This window comes from Neurospora crassa, linkage group III (genome assembly GCF_000182925.2).
Source record: "Neurospora crassa OR74A linkage group III, whole genome shotgun sequence".
Classification (NCBI taxonomy): Eukaryota; Fungi; Ascomycota; class Sordariomycetes; order Sordariales; family Sordariaceae; genus Neurospora; species Neurospora crassa.
This window is the reverse complement of record NC_026503.1, coordinates 3,327,775-3,340,708: the sequence shown is the minus strand read 5'-3', so window position 1 is coordinate 3,340,708 and position 12,934 is coordinate 3,327,775. Positions and strand designations below refer to the sequence as shown.

The 12,934-nt window shown below is 51.0% G+C and overlaps 3 protein-coding genes and 1 non-coding gene across 4 annotated transcripts; 2 read left to right on the top strand and 2 right to left on the bottom strand.

Moving 5' to 3' along the window:
• Positions 1-619: 619 nt before the first annotated feature.
• NCU00292 (cholinesterase) lies at positions 620-2,950 on the bottom strand (the record flags this gene model as incomplete). Its single annotated transcript, XM_952670.2, has 2 exons — positions 620-2,755; positions 2,806-2,950. The coding sequence occupies 2 exons, from the start codon at positions 2,948-2,950 to the stop codon at positions 747-749; spliced, it is 2,154 nt and encodes a 717-aa protein (XP_957763.1). The 3' UTR covers positions 620-746.
• Positions 2,951-3,792: 842 nt separating this feature from the next.
• NCU15649 lies at positions 3,793-3,908 on the top strand. Its single transcript, XR_897858.1, has one exon. It is a non-coding gene; the product is annotated as a 5S ribosomal RNA (ribosomal RNA).
• Positions 3,909-5,427: 1,519 nt separating this feature from the next.
• NCU00291 (hypothetical protein) lies at positions 5,428-7,198 on the top strand. Its single transcript, XM_952669.2, has 2 exons — positions 5,428-6,225; positions 6,553-7,198. Exons 1-2 carry the CDS (start codon positions 5,669-5,671, stop codon positions 7,019-7,021), a joined length of 1,026 nt encoding a protein of 341 aa, XP_957762.1. The 5' UTR covers positions 5,428-5,668; the 3' UTR covers positions 7,022-7,198.
• Positions 7,199-7,359: 161 nt separating this feature from the next.
• On the bottom strand, positions 7,360-9,793 carry NCU00290 (ABC transporter). The gene is made up of 4 exons (XM_952668.3): positions 9,371-9,793; positions 8,770-9,284; positions 8,166-8,707; positions 7,360-8,098 (listed from the first exon to the last, which is right to left on the bottom strand). Exons 1-4 carry the CDS (start codon positions 9,591-9,593, stop codon positions 7,399-7,401), a joined length of 1,980 nt encoding a protein of 659 aa, XP_957761.3. The 5' UTR covers positions 9,594-9,793; the 3' UTR covers positions 7,360-7,398.
• Positions 9,794-12,934: the final 3,141 nt, after the last annotated feature.

Here is a 12,934-nt window from a genome sequence, read left to right as displayed (position 1 = left end):
CCCCTCAGGCAGCGAACACAGCGAAAAACAGATTCTCAGAAAATAAAGAAATGTCGAAACCACCCCACGATCACGGACCTAGAATGTTCGACGTCCGCGACTAGTGTAAAGGGAAGAGATGGAGAAGCATTACTTTAGGAGGCCGGGAACGGAGGAAGACCCATCGGGAGTATGGTACAAGAGTAACCCTCAGCAAGCCGCTATGCGGAGCCACCAGTATTAATGTAGTTAGTAACAAGGCCACTCTCCAACACATGGCGGTGTAGAGAGAGCATCCTTGCCACTGAAGAAAAAAAAGAGAAAAGGAAACGGAATGGAGGGGGGGCAGTGTGCGGTTTTATACGGGTGGAAATGTTTGGCACTAGTGGGGCTAGGGCTTGGGGATTTGGTGTGTTCGTGGTGGGGACAGGTGGTGAGCAGCTGGCGGGGTGAAATTCTTGGTGGGGTGGGCGAATTGAATACTGACTGTATCCAATGTACCCAGGAAGCTGCGATAAGAAGATAGCGATGATGGGATGCCGCAGCGCGATAGTGTAGAGGCCATTACGGTTCACTGACAGCATCTTCAGCCTTATGATCTTGGTCTTGAACACATGCCTTTTGAAAGGACCGCTCAGTCAGATTGACAGGCTCTTGAAATGCTTCATGTCTGTATTCAATCCCATGGGTGAGTGGTCTACTTACACTCGGCATCCACCTGGCCTATTTACATCCGCACCTCTCACCACCATCCTCACCATCTTGTCTCACAAGTAATAATCCGCTCCCAACCCAATCCACTCACACTGCTGCACCTCCCTCCACCCATTCTCCAGCCTGCTAGGCCAATCCAACACCTTCAACTTGACTCCCGCTCTCCTGCTACTAGCCACCCACTCGCCCCTCTGCACTTCCCTCCACGTATTCTCAAAGCCCCTCGCTCTCAAGAACCCCTTCTCAGGATTCGGATCGCCCGTCCGGATGAAGCTCGCAAAGCTATCTAGCACGAACTGTTCAAACGGCAAATCCTTCTCGTCCCGCACGGGTAAACCCTGTCTGGCCAAGTTGCCAAAGACATAGTACAGCTCGCCCGAGTGGCATCGCAGATACGGCTTGCTCGGATCCCCGAACGGGTGCGATGCTGTCTTGGGAGGCTCGCACACGTCCAGGTTGGGCCAGCCGCCTGTCTGGTAGGTCCGGTCGAACTCATAGTAAAAAACACGCGAGAAGCGGTTGTTGGCCAACCCGGCTTGCACGGTGGCTTGGTCGATGCAGCGGAACATGCTGTCGGTCGCGAGGCGGGACGAGGAGTTGAAGAGGGCAAGGGTGCCGTTGGGGTTTGGCGGGATGGGGAAGAGGGATGGCGAGGCAAGGGAGGGAGAGAAGCCTTGGGAGAGCAGGTAGGCGGTTTGGTTGGTGGTGGACGGGTAGCTGATGAAGGGGGCGCCGTCATCGTGGGTTATGCCCATCATTAGGTCGATGCCGCTGGGGCCGGCGGTGCGCGAGAGGTCGAGCTCGGGGGAGACGAGGTAGGTGCCGTCGACGACGAGGTAGCGGGCTACGGTGCCTGAGGTAAGCTTCTCCGCAGGGACCTGGCGCAGACAGGCTACGTCGGTGCAGTTTGTGGCAGCGAGGATGGCGTTACCGACTACGGCTGTCTCCTCGGCGATGGTGTAGTACCGGCTGTAGGTGGTACCGTAGTTGATACCACCAAGGTTGCTCAACGGAATCGCACCCTTAAACAAGCCCTTGGTCTTGGGGCTGGCCAGCAGCGCGCGAACGGAGCCAGCGCCAGCAGATTGCCCGAAGATAGTTACATGATCGGGGTCACCACCGAACTTGGCGATGTTTTCGCGCACCCACTGCAGAGCGGTGACCTGATCACCGAGGCCATAATTGCCGTTGGTTTTCCCATCTGCGAGCGCAAGGAAGCCCAGGGTGGAGAGGCGGTAGTTGATAGCAACAACCACCACATCTCCTCGCGAAGCCATATTACCGCCGTCAAAGGTTGAATCAGAGGAAGTCCCACTAGTGAAGGCACCGCCATGGATCCAAACGGCTACCGGTCTCAAATCCTTCCTTTTCTTTTCATCACCGTCCTTGCCCTTTCCTTTCTTCCCACCATGGCCAGCTGCGGGAAGATAAGGAGTCCAAACATTCAGAAACAGACAGTCCTCACTTTGTCCAGCTCCTCCACCGCCTTGGACGCATTGGCTGCCGTACTCCAACCCACTCACCTCCTTCTGCTTCCCCTTTCCGCCATCTCCACGGTACAGGGTAGAGTAGGTGAACCTTTCCGGTTTACGGGCGTACCGCAACCCCAGAAACCGGAAAGAAAGTCTATCCCTGAATCCAATGACCTTCTCATTGCCGTTCACCCCTTCTACACCAACCTGCCACTTCTCGCTCTTGTCTTGAGCTTGGTTGCTGGAAAACGGCGCAGTCTGCGTGCACAGCACCGGGTACTCCGCTGCCTGCCCTTTGCCACTCCTCACTTCGGAGACGGAAATTCGGCCAGAAGGGGAAAGGTCAATCACCCTCGGCACGGACGGGTTCTTGGGCGAAGGGGCGATCCAGAGGGTTGTTGTTCCAAGCGATGATGATCTTCTGGAGCGGTAGATGAGGTAATCGAGGTTGGACTTGATGCTTGATGTGGAAATGAGCTCGGGAGAGTAGAGCGATTCGCCTAGGAAGGAGCAGGACTGTGAAGCTTGTGAGAAGGCAAGTGAGTTGGAAAGGAGGAGGACGGAGGCGTTGGCAGACGGGCTGGAGGGGCCTGCACTTTGTCAGCGTCGAGTCTGGGCCCAAAAGGAAGGGTGAGTATACCTTGGAGGTCATTGTTGACAATGACAGTGAGATCGGAGTCAAGGGTGTTGGGAGATGGCGGGCTGCTGCTAGCTGCTGCGGTGAGAGGGACCGAGGAGAGGAGGGTTGAGAGAATGGCTCCCCGAAGGGTAGAAGTGGTCACCATCTTGACCTGCCACTTCGCTGGCTTATGAAGGCGCGTACAACACAGATCAGAGGAGAAAAGAAGGTAGGTAAGTGGAACAAACTTAACATCGTGTTTATGCTAATGGGAATAAGGTTTCTTAAATACAACCGCCCAAGCGACCCGGATCACCATCTTCCCGGATACGATCTACATCATCGTTACCGTCATCCTGGTTCCAGGTTCAGACTGCCGGACAACTAGTGTGGTTGAAATCCGGGGAAATAACATGAGGTTCACCAACCGACGACCACAACCGCAGCCGGTCACCCGGTGTAGGTAGTTACTGTGGGCCGTTCTGCGGAGAGGGCCAATCCAGGAAATGCCAGTCAGTTAAAGTTCTGGAGATCCTCACTCACAACTACCGAGCTACCTGGATGACGTAGGACAAAGTGAAAATGGGGCCAAAGCTCGTGTGCTTTTAGCCTAAATAATTCTTCCTGCTTTCTCCTCTTCCCTCTCCGCGGAACAATTTGGGGTAGACGGCGAGGAGACGAGGAGTAAGCTGGGGATGTATCCGCCTCTGCCAATAAAGGCCATTGAGAACGGCACGCAATGGGAGAGAGAACAGCGACACTATCCCGAGATGCCGAGGAGCTTTGTGTTGTGCGCAAAAAAGGACCTTCCTGGCCGAATATACAAGGTGTCATGTTGGTACCGGGGTTGTATGTTTTGCGTTGCTTCATTGGCTGTGCGTATGTCTTTGCATTGAGTTTTGGTGAATGCCTTCCAACTGAGGTATTCCTGTTCATTGATTTCTGGTGACAAGTTTTCAACCCTCAACGTGGCTTCATATTTTCCTGCTTTTGACAGTTAAAGCACATACGACCATACCCACTGGAAAGCTCGGGATCCCGTCCGCTCTCCCATAGATAAGCCAGTGAGGGCCAGACTAGTAGTTGGGTCGGTGACGACCAGCGAATCCCTGGTGTTGTATGTTTTTGATATATTTTTCATTTTTGACCCTTTTCAATCGCCCAGCTTTCCTTTTTTTCTGATGCACGTCTGATTCAAACATTCTCATTTTAATTCACGATGCCGGCAAAACAACCTGTGATTGCCTGCCGAGTATGGATGTTGAAAGTCTTAGCGTACTTTGCCATTGGCAAGTGGTCTCTCATGCTCATCGGAAATTAGATATTACTTCTACTACCAATCAGCCAAAACCGTGAAGGTTATGGGGGGCGCTCCTTGGCTCAATTTGGAAGTCATAGCGACATGCATCACTAGATTCAAGATGGATGAAGCCACTAGAAAAACAAGAGGCCTGTTCGAGTTGACGTGAGTTATTGTCAACCTAGTGAGGAAGTCGCCAATATCTGACCAAGGCGATTAACTGTTTAGAAACGGATCAAGTCCCGTATATCGACCACATTCAACATCTGTTTTAGATGAAGAAAATACCCAAGAAAACATCGTGCCGCAGTACAAACCGTATACCGAAGGCCCAAGGAATGATCATGATAAATATTTTCCACCTCTCCGCACAATGGTGTACCTACCTCGTGTGCCACCGAGCAGCACCCGTCTGTCTTGTGGTGCACAACATGGTTGATGGGGTACACAAGTCTGGTCAGCCGCACTTTGGAGGAGCACAAAGAGTGAATTGGCGAGATCATGATTCGGAACCCCTTTTCGCCAAGTCATCATCTCTAACTCATCGTCTTCGCCAGAGCACAATCAAGGGAGTTCTGTCATTTCAAATTAAAGTTTTTGATGCGCTCGCTGGATCGGGCAACCTCCCCCAGACGACCTAGGCAGCGTAGGCGCGGCAAAGCACTCTTGCTATTGGTAGGTGACCTTTCAGCGCTTGTTTCACCTTTAGTGGTCCACTAACACCCTAACTGGTCAGGTACACAAACAAAATTTGAGGCAACGATGAAGTGCGAAGCTTGTCTTATTGTTATGTGTTGTAGGATCGTTCGTGTATAGTGGGCTGTAGTGGTAATTCTTTTGGCTGTCCAGGTGACTACATGTAGAATTTGGTGTTCTTATGCAAAACCTACAACGCAACAACATGTACACACGGTCAAAGAAAGAAACCCCATCGTCAAGTTGGGCAATTCTGTTCCTATTATCCAGAGGTGAGTCGTATGTCAGCACTATGGCAATTATCGTAAAGATCACCAATCAGAGAGACACGTAGCCGGGCGTAAGATCTCCTTGTTGTCGTGTAAGGGTAAGCTGACCTCGAACTGGATCTTGGTGAGAGCCCTGCAGGAAGGATCGAATAGCAGGATCGCCAAAAAAGCTTGTTTTGATAGGCTCTCGTCAGTTACCACCAACATGTCTTGTCCACAATGTTGGGGATGGGTGCAGTAGCTCAAGCGCCCACTCAGCCAGACGTTATCTTGATGTCTACCGTGTACAACCTACTGCATACAGTAGCACATGGTTGTAGTCACGGTGGATCCTCGGGCTTTCTGCCTGTCATTTGCATTCAGTCCCTTCAGCCCTGAGGATCTTTTTCTTCCCCTTTCCCATGCATCCATCTTTCTGTCTCCAAACAATCTCAAACAGGCTTTCATATGTGAAGGATGAAGCAAAGCCGATAGCATCCAGTTCCTGGCTTGGCGACAACAGCAAGATTATCTGCGTGGCTGACTGACGCTCACTCCGAGTCTGTGTCACGAACAGCAACAGCAACAGCAACAACAACAACAACAACAAGAACAACCTTAACCCTACCTCCTCAGAACAATGGAAGACAGATCCAGCCGGGCGGCCGCGAACGCCCCCGAGCTAGCACCCTGGGAACATGCTCCTTACCAAGGCATTGAACGAGCTCCCTCTCCTCATGATCATCCTTCATCATTGCAACAGCTACATCACCCAGAAGGCCAACCAGGCCTAGAACCCGCTCCGCACTCCACCCTCGAAGTCAGCCCTCACCAAGTCCAAGACGATAAGCTATCCTCCTATGAGCCAACATCCACCATCTCGAGCGCCTCTCCATACCAGGCATACATCCTTGCTAAACCGTACGGAGATTCACAATATGGGAACATTGGCTCGGTACCCGGGATAAATACGGTTGCGGCATCAACCGCAGCCGGGATAAACGACAAGGAAGCTGGTGATGGCGACGGGGATGGCAACGGCAAAAATAAGCGGTACTGTTGTGGCCTGGGGACTAAGAGACAGGTGGCTTGGTGGTTGTTGGCGATTGGGATTTTCCTGATTGTGGTTGGAGTCGCGGTGGGGGTGGGGGTGGGTGTTGGTGCTGGGAACGGGGGTGGTAAGAAGGATGAGAATAGGTGAGTTTGTTCTCTCTCTCTTTTTTTTTTTTTTTTTTTTTTTTTTTTTTTTTTTTTTTTTTTTTTTTTTTTCACTTGCCTTTGGAGGTTGATACAGGTTGAGGAAACATGACCGTTATGGTAAAACATGAACGGCCGGGGTAGGGCTCGGGGCATGACTTACTCTACCTTTCCTGCCTTGGGCCCTCCGGGTCGGAGACGGGGCGGTGGTGGAGTCGTCTTCGCTGTCCTTGGCCGGGCCTGTCCCGTTCGTCTCCTATGTATCTTACATCTCCCCACCCCAAAATCGTTTTTCGGTTCATCACTAACTAGCTGCATTTCTCTCAGCCCGACGCCAACCACAACAACAACAACCACCGCCCACCCCTCCTGGACACACACGGCCAACCTCCCCCCACCCACCGCCTACGCCACCATCACCCCTTCGACATCCATCATCTGCCCCAATAATAACCTGACCCTGTATGCGCCTTCCAACGATACTGTGACCACATCGTCCAGCCACGGGAAGGGCTATCTATTGCTTTGCGACCGAGACTACAACTCGCTAGCCGGAGCCGAGGAGATCACGCACCGGGAGTCCGACTCGATCGAGACGTGCATTGATCGGTGCGCCGAGGTGGACAATTGTATCGGGGCTGGGTGGGGGAATTATAATGGGAAACAAACTTGTTGGTTAAAGAGTCGATTGGGACATCCTGGGTGGACGCCGGGGTGGTATATGGCCGTTAGGGAGGATGCGGTTTTGCATGATGGGACTGAGGGGGGGTTGACGGGGGATACGGAAACGGGGTAATACCGAGGCTCTGGGATTTCGGGTATGGGATTGGACTATTTGATAATGACGCAGGAACGAAAATCACGAAATACAAAACCTCTTCCGAATATGTGGCATATGCGCAATCGACTTTGGGGCACGGTAGTTTTGGACGATGATATGGTTGTGGTAGTCAATAATTATGAAAGATTACGGTAAAACTGGTAGAGTACCTCTACGGAGAGTACATCGCAGGGTGCGCATATGTCTTCCCCTTCTCAAACATCAAAACACAACAAAACAAAACAAAACAAAACAAAACAAAACAAAACAAAACAAAACAGGCTGCCGCTAATAAAACACAACTTGCCAAAAAAACAACCCGCGTTTCTCAGCCACCTACAAACCCCAACAATTCACTTCTTCAACTTCAGCACCACCCAGGCAGCCAACCTCCACCCAACAATAATACAAAACATAATCCCAATATCCCTCCCCTGTTTGCCTGGCTTATACCCATACTGATCCAACACGCCTTGCCCCCTAATCAGACACTGATCCGCCAAATCAGTCTGGTACATGCATTGGCAATTGCTCCCATTAACACCCGTCATTCCCTCGGGCAATTTTCCACACGTATACACCCGATCCTTGAACTCGTTGATCATCATGTTCTCAAACACATACTTCTGATAGTCCCAGTAATGAAACACGTATTTGTAAAACACGTTCAAGATCGTCGGCTGCACCATGAACCCATCGACGCTCATCCACAGGCCGTTGGCGAAGGCGACCAAGGCAAGGGAAATAACAAAGGAGGGGAAGAGCGAGGACATAAACACCACCAGACTTTCTGCCGCCAAAAGGTCGCAGAAGAGCCAGAATACCCAGATGAAGAAGGCAGTCGCTGTGGGCTGGAAGTTAACAAGCCAGTAGGAGATGACGGAGAACAGCAACGAAAAACCAAAGAGGTAGGGGATGCCAATCAGGAAGTTGGAGATGATCAGAGCCGTGGGGCCGTAGAGCCCGTTGCGACGTTCTTTGACGTATTGGAAGTAATCTTCGAGCCAGGCGGGACAGTAGGCGACGGCCATGAAGGACATGAAGGCGGAGCCGCTGATGGTCATAAAACCATGATTAGCACGGAGGTCGAGAAGAAATGGTAAGAGAAAGTAAGACTTACAAGAACAGAGCGTTGATGAAAGGAATGATAGACTCTTGAGCAGCATCCAGTCTCACCCAGACAGTACCGACCATGATGGCGAGACCAAAGTACATTGCTGCCCTGATGCCATACGCCACCACGTCTCGATAACTCTTGACGAAACTCCGATGGAGTAGTGTTGCCGTACTACCGATTAAACCCGGCTTTCCCCCAAGTCCGGCGGTAGAAATATCAACTTGATCACCACCTCTGGCTTCCGCCTCCGCTACCGCGGCAGTTAACTGTCTCGATCTCTCAGATCCTTGCCAAGCAGTCTGCATGTCATCCAAAGCCTTTACTGCCTCCTCGCGCTCCGAAGCAAAGTCGATGTTGACCAAGTCAAGCAGGAACTCGGCCGGATTGACATGAAGCGGCACCTCGTGCCCCAAGGCCTCATAGTGCTCCGTAACGCCCGTGACAGGGCCGAAGTAGTGCATCTTGCCAGCGGAAAGGAGCATGAGTTTATCAAAGAGATTGAACGTTGCTGTGGAGGGCTGGTGAATCGAAGCAATGACGATCAACTGTTTTTGTTCCTGTCAGCCACGAGTTCCCAGCAAACATCAGCACAAGGAAGGAGCCTCACATTATTCCTCCTCGCAACCTCCTTTAAATACTTGACCACCTCCCACCCGGCCTTACTATCCAACCCACTCGTCGGCTCATCCAGAAACAGAATTCTCGGGCTGGTGATCAACTGACTTGCCACGCTCACCCTCCTCTTCTGTCCACCACTGATTCCCTTGCGAATCGGCGTGCCGATCAGCGCATCCTTCTGCCCTCTCAGCCCAAAAGCATCAAGTAATCCTTCAATCCTGGCAATTCTCTCCCTCTTGGGGAGAACCTTGGACGAGCTGGCAAGTCGAAACGAGAAGTCGAGAGTCTCCCTCACCGTGAGCGACCCGATCAAAGTATCTTCCTGCTCGACGAAGCGGGTGATCTCACGGAAGGTAGAGGTGGAAGTAGGTTGGCCATTGATGAGGACGGACCCGGAGGTAGTGGTGCCACCGCCGGAGGCGGAAGGGAGGGGGCGGGACGCGAGGAAGTTGAGTAGAGTGGTCTTGCCGGATCCTGAAGGGCCCATGCAGGCTAGGATCTCGCCTGGTGAAGGGGGAAAAAAAAACAAAGAGGTGTTAGTGGATGAGGTATTGAGTGAGGTGGGTAGAGAGGGAAATGGGAAGACATACCGGCTTCTACGATACCATCCACATTGTCGACAATGTTCTTTGGTTCCTTCGTCTCTCTGTCCTTGACTGTTACCGTGACGCCCTTCCAGCTGATGTTCTTCACCGTGGTGTTGACGAGATGGGATTCGGCAACGGCGTGTCGTTCGATATCAATGCCTTCGACGACGGGATCCTTCCGCTCGACGCTGGTGCTGTGCTCGGAGGACGAGCTGGAGATACCCATTGTTTTTGTAGTTGTTGAACGGTATGATTGATATTAGTGAAGTGATGAAGCAACTCAAGACTCTGAATCCACGATATCCCGAACAGAACAACAAAGCGCAACAGATACCTGACAACCGGACTTTTCCACAAAAACACCTTCCATCTCTTTGAAGGTTCGAATCCGACCCTTATATGGATCGTCCAGCGTCCACATCTCAGACCCCATTCCAGAGAAGACAAGGCTACGAAGACAAACAAGCCATACCAAGAAGCCCGATGCAGCTTATTTCTGCCACAAAGCTCGCCGACCAGTGCGACCCGAAACAATGGCATCCATACCACCTATACGGTCCCCGGTACACGGAGTGTGATACCGCCCATAACTCAGGGGACATGGAATTGTGATGGGGGGAGCATTGTCTGTCCATCTTCCGAAAAGGAAAAGAGTTACCCATACAAGCCCTCCCTTCCCTATTGGTCGCAGCGCGCTTACAAGATACATATCAGCTCCCTCAGACACCCCCCCCCCCCCCCCGCGTGCCCTAGCCGTTTTCTACACTGCAGTACCGTGCTACTACCGACTGTTTTGGCGGCGAAGAGATAAAGCGAGGGAATGGAAAGTGACTCCCATTCAGTAGCTTATTCCCGCACACTGTCGTCAGCGCATAAACGTTCTTTCTTAGTACTGACATACATATGTACCTAGTAGATCCCGTCCTCTTGTTCCTTGTTCCCTTACTCCGTCCGGTTTGACAACACGTGAGACAAAGCCCGATACTTTTTCTTTTCTCCTCTTCTCGGCTCTCTGTATGTATATACCGTACCGTGTCTCTTTTTTCGAGTATGCCCTGTCTCGGGTATGGCTGAAGCGATTCATGTTTCTTTAGTGACTAGCTGGCATCCCATGTCTCTTTCGTACTCCTCCTCACGATAAAAATCGTTCCACCGCTTGGGGGGTTCTGTAAAGCCTCATATCACCGGTGGTGATGTTTGCTTCAGTTCCTTCAAGCACCGAGCGCCACCAAATTCTCACTCGAGAATGGACTGCCTGCCTGCCTGCCTTCCTTCGCTCTCTTGTTGCAGGGAAAGGAAAGTAGTTTGCTACATGTATCGAAACAAGATGGCTCAGCTATGCCCTTTCTTGTTTGGCTGATCGTGTCTTGGCTGATCTCGAAAAAGAAAGCACTTGCATGCAGCTAGCTCTAGCTCCCGGATGAGGATCAACGTTTTGTAGGTGTCAAGATTGCATTTTGCATCGTGCAAGTAAGTGGAAGGCGCAAGCAACGCTGTCTGTCTTGTTTGTGTGGTTCTTTGCATATGATGACGGCGAGGGCAACATCGATGTTCAGACGTTAGTTATTCAGCTTCGTCTGTTCATCGTGAGAAAAGAAAAAAAAAAAAAAAAAGGATAAAAACAAAGGATTAAGAAGATAAATTGTGAGGAGGTTGTTTCCCGGCCCGAACAGAACCAGGGTGTACTGAACACACCTATCCCTCATCAACGAAAAATAGGCAGGGGCGGTACAAGAGGGTGATAGTGGATGGCGGACGGCATTTGGGGGCGTTTTCTTGGCTCGACTTGGCTTTGCCAATTCTCTTTGCTTTTTGATACCTTCTCTCTTTCTTTTTAGTCTTTCATCGATATGCAAGCGCCATCGTATGATCAAGTCCGCATTTATGGTACATGAAGCCTTTTTGAACAAACATTGAGGCTTGAACAGGTAGACCGTACAATCAAGACCCCAAAGATCGGCGTCCAACTGTGTTGATTGATATCCAGGCATTTGCAAATGTGGAAAAGCATGACCCGTAGACTTGCAAGTCGGACTAAATCCGATCTAGGCACACAACATCAGGCCGAGCCCCGGAGTATCTATAATACTGTGGCATTGCTTTTTGCATCGTCGAGTTTGAATGAAGGAAGCAAGATGGGCCAATCAGTCACAGTTCTGTTGTATGATTGATGATCGAAAAAGAGAGATGGTGATGAGCCGATACGTTAATACGTTAACTCCAGATGATCCCCGACACTGTGATCTGTAACAATTGTTCAGGCGGGTTGCCCGTGTTTGTTTGATTACAGTGCTTCTCTTGCCCCCGGAAACTACACTAGATCAGTGTTCTCGTCATCCGATCGACCAAGTACTCTTCTTTCTTTCTTTCTTTCTTTCTTCTTCCCCCTTCCCTCTTGTCTTATGTCAGCTTGTCTTGTCTTGTTGATGACGAAAACCGTGTTGTACGTAGGGCGAAAGTCAACCTTTCCCTAGGAATTGGGAGTCGGGAGCCAAGCAACACAAACCCACAAGCTCCCTCCCTAGAGGTACCTATCACCAGAACAGCAATTCAAGTCCAGCAGGTGCACAATCACCTCAGGTTATATTCCTTTCTGAATCGCAGCCTGAAGCCTTACGAAGCTAGCTGTCAACAATGCTACCTGGCGCTCGGTTACTGGCGGTTTGGAGACTGGGTTTGTGATCAGCGCCAAATCAAAATTCCCTAGTGTTTAGCCAGCGTTACGTAGGTATGGTTCAGAGCTTCATGCTCACCATCAAGCTAGGTCGTGATACTCCAAAAGCAGCAAATAAACTCCGCAAGAAAAAGGACAGAAACTGGCTGTATCTGGCTTGGTATTCCACTCAACATGATTTCCATCCGTCCAGTCATAGCACCCCTCCCACGAAGTAAGAGTTTCTTTAGATCTGACTTGACGCTCTCAATGATAAGGTAGGTACGTAAGACATGTTCATTCAGCATTTCTGAAGTCTCCGAATGTTACGAGGTAATGATTCGCTTATAACTTAGTACAAAATTACGTTGGCGGCTGAGCATACTTAGCCGATCACTGTTGTGCCGCTGACGTTGACGGCGACTGAATGGCGAGATGGTGTTGCACTCGGGGTTCAACGCTACGCTGAAATGATGCCCTTGCAAGGCGTAGGTAGGTCGACGTGTAGCGTGGTAGATTGGGGTCACGTCGATCTGATGGTAGGATGTTGCCGATTAAGTATTATTCCACATACGTTTTGAAAGAATGGTTCGGGGTCTCGGTATTGTACACAGGCGGGGTTCAAGATATGGATGGAGGAAAGATTGGGTTCATGAGGCCCTCGATCATCATGACGAGCATCGCCGACATCCATAAGATCGATATCGCCCAAGACAGAACGAGGCACTAGTGTAGTTCTTCGTCCACACCACCACCATGTTGTCTCTTCGGCGAGACATGCCTGTTTCAACCTTTTAATTCCGAGACGGCCCTAGGTGGGTATCACAAACCCTCCCACCTTTCCAGATTGCAGCAACCGGATCCCGAACGGCGAAGGCGGGCGGCTGACAACCATATGCCCCATGTGGGTTGTC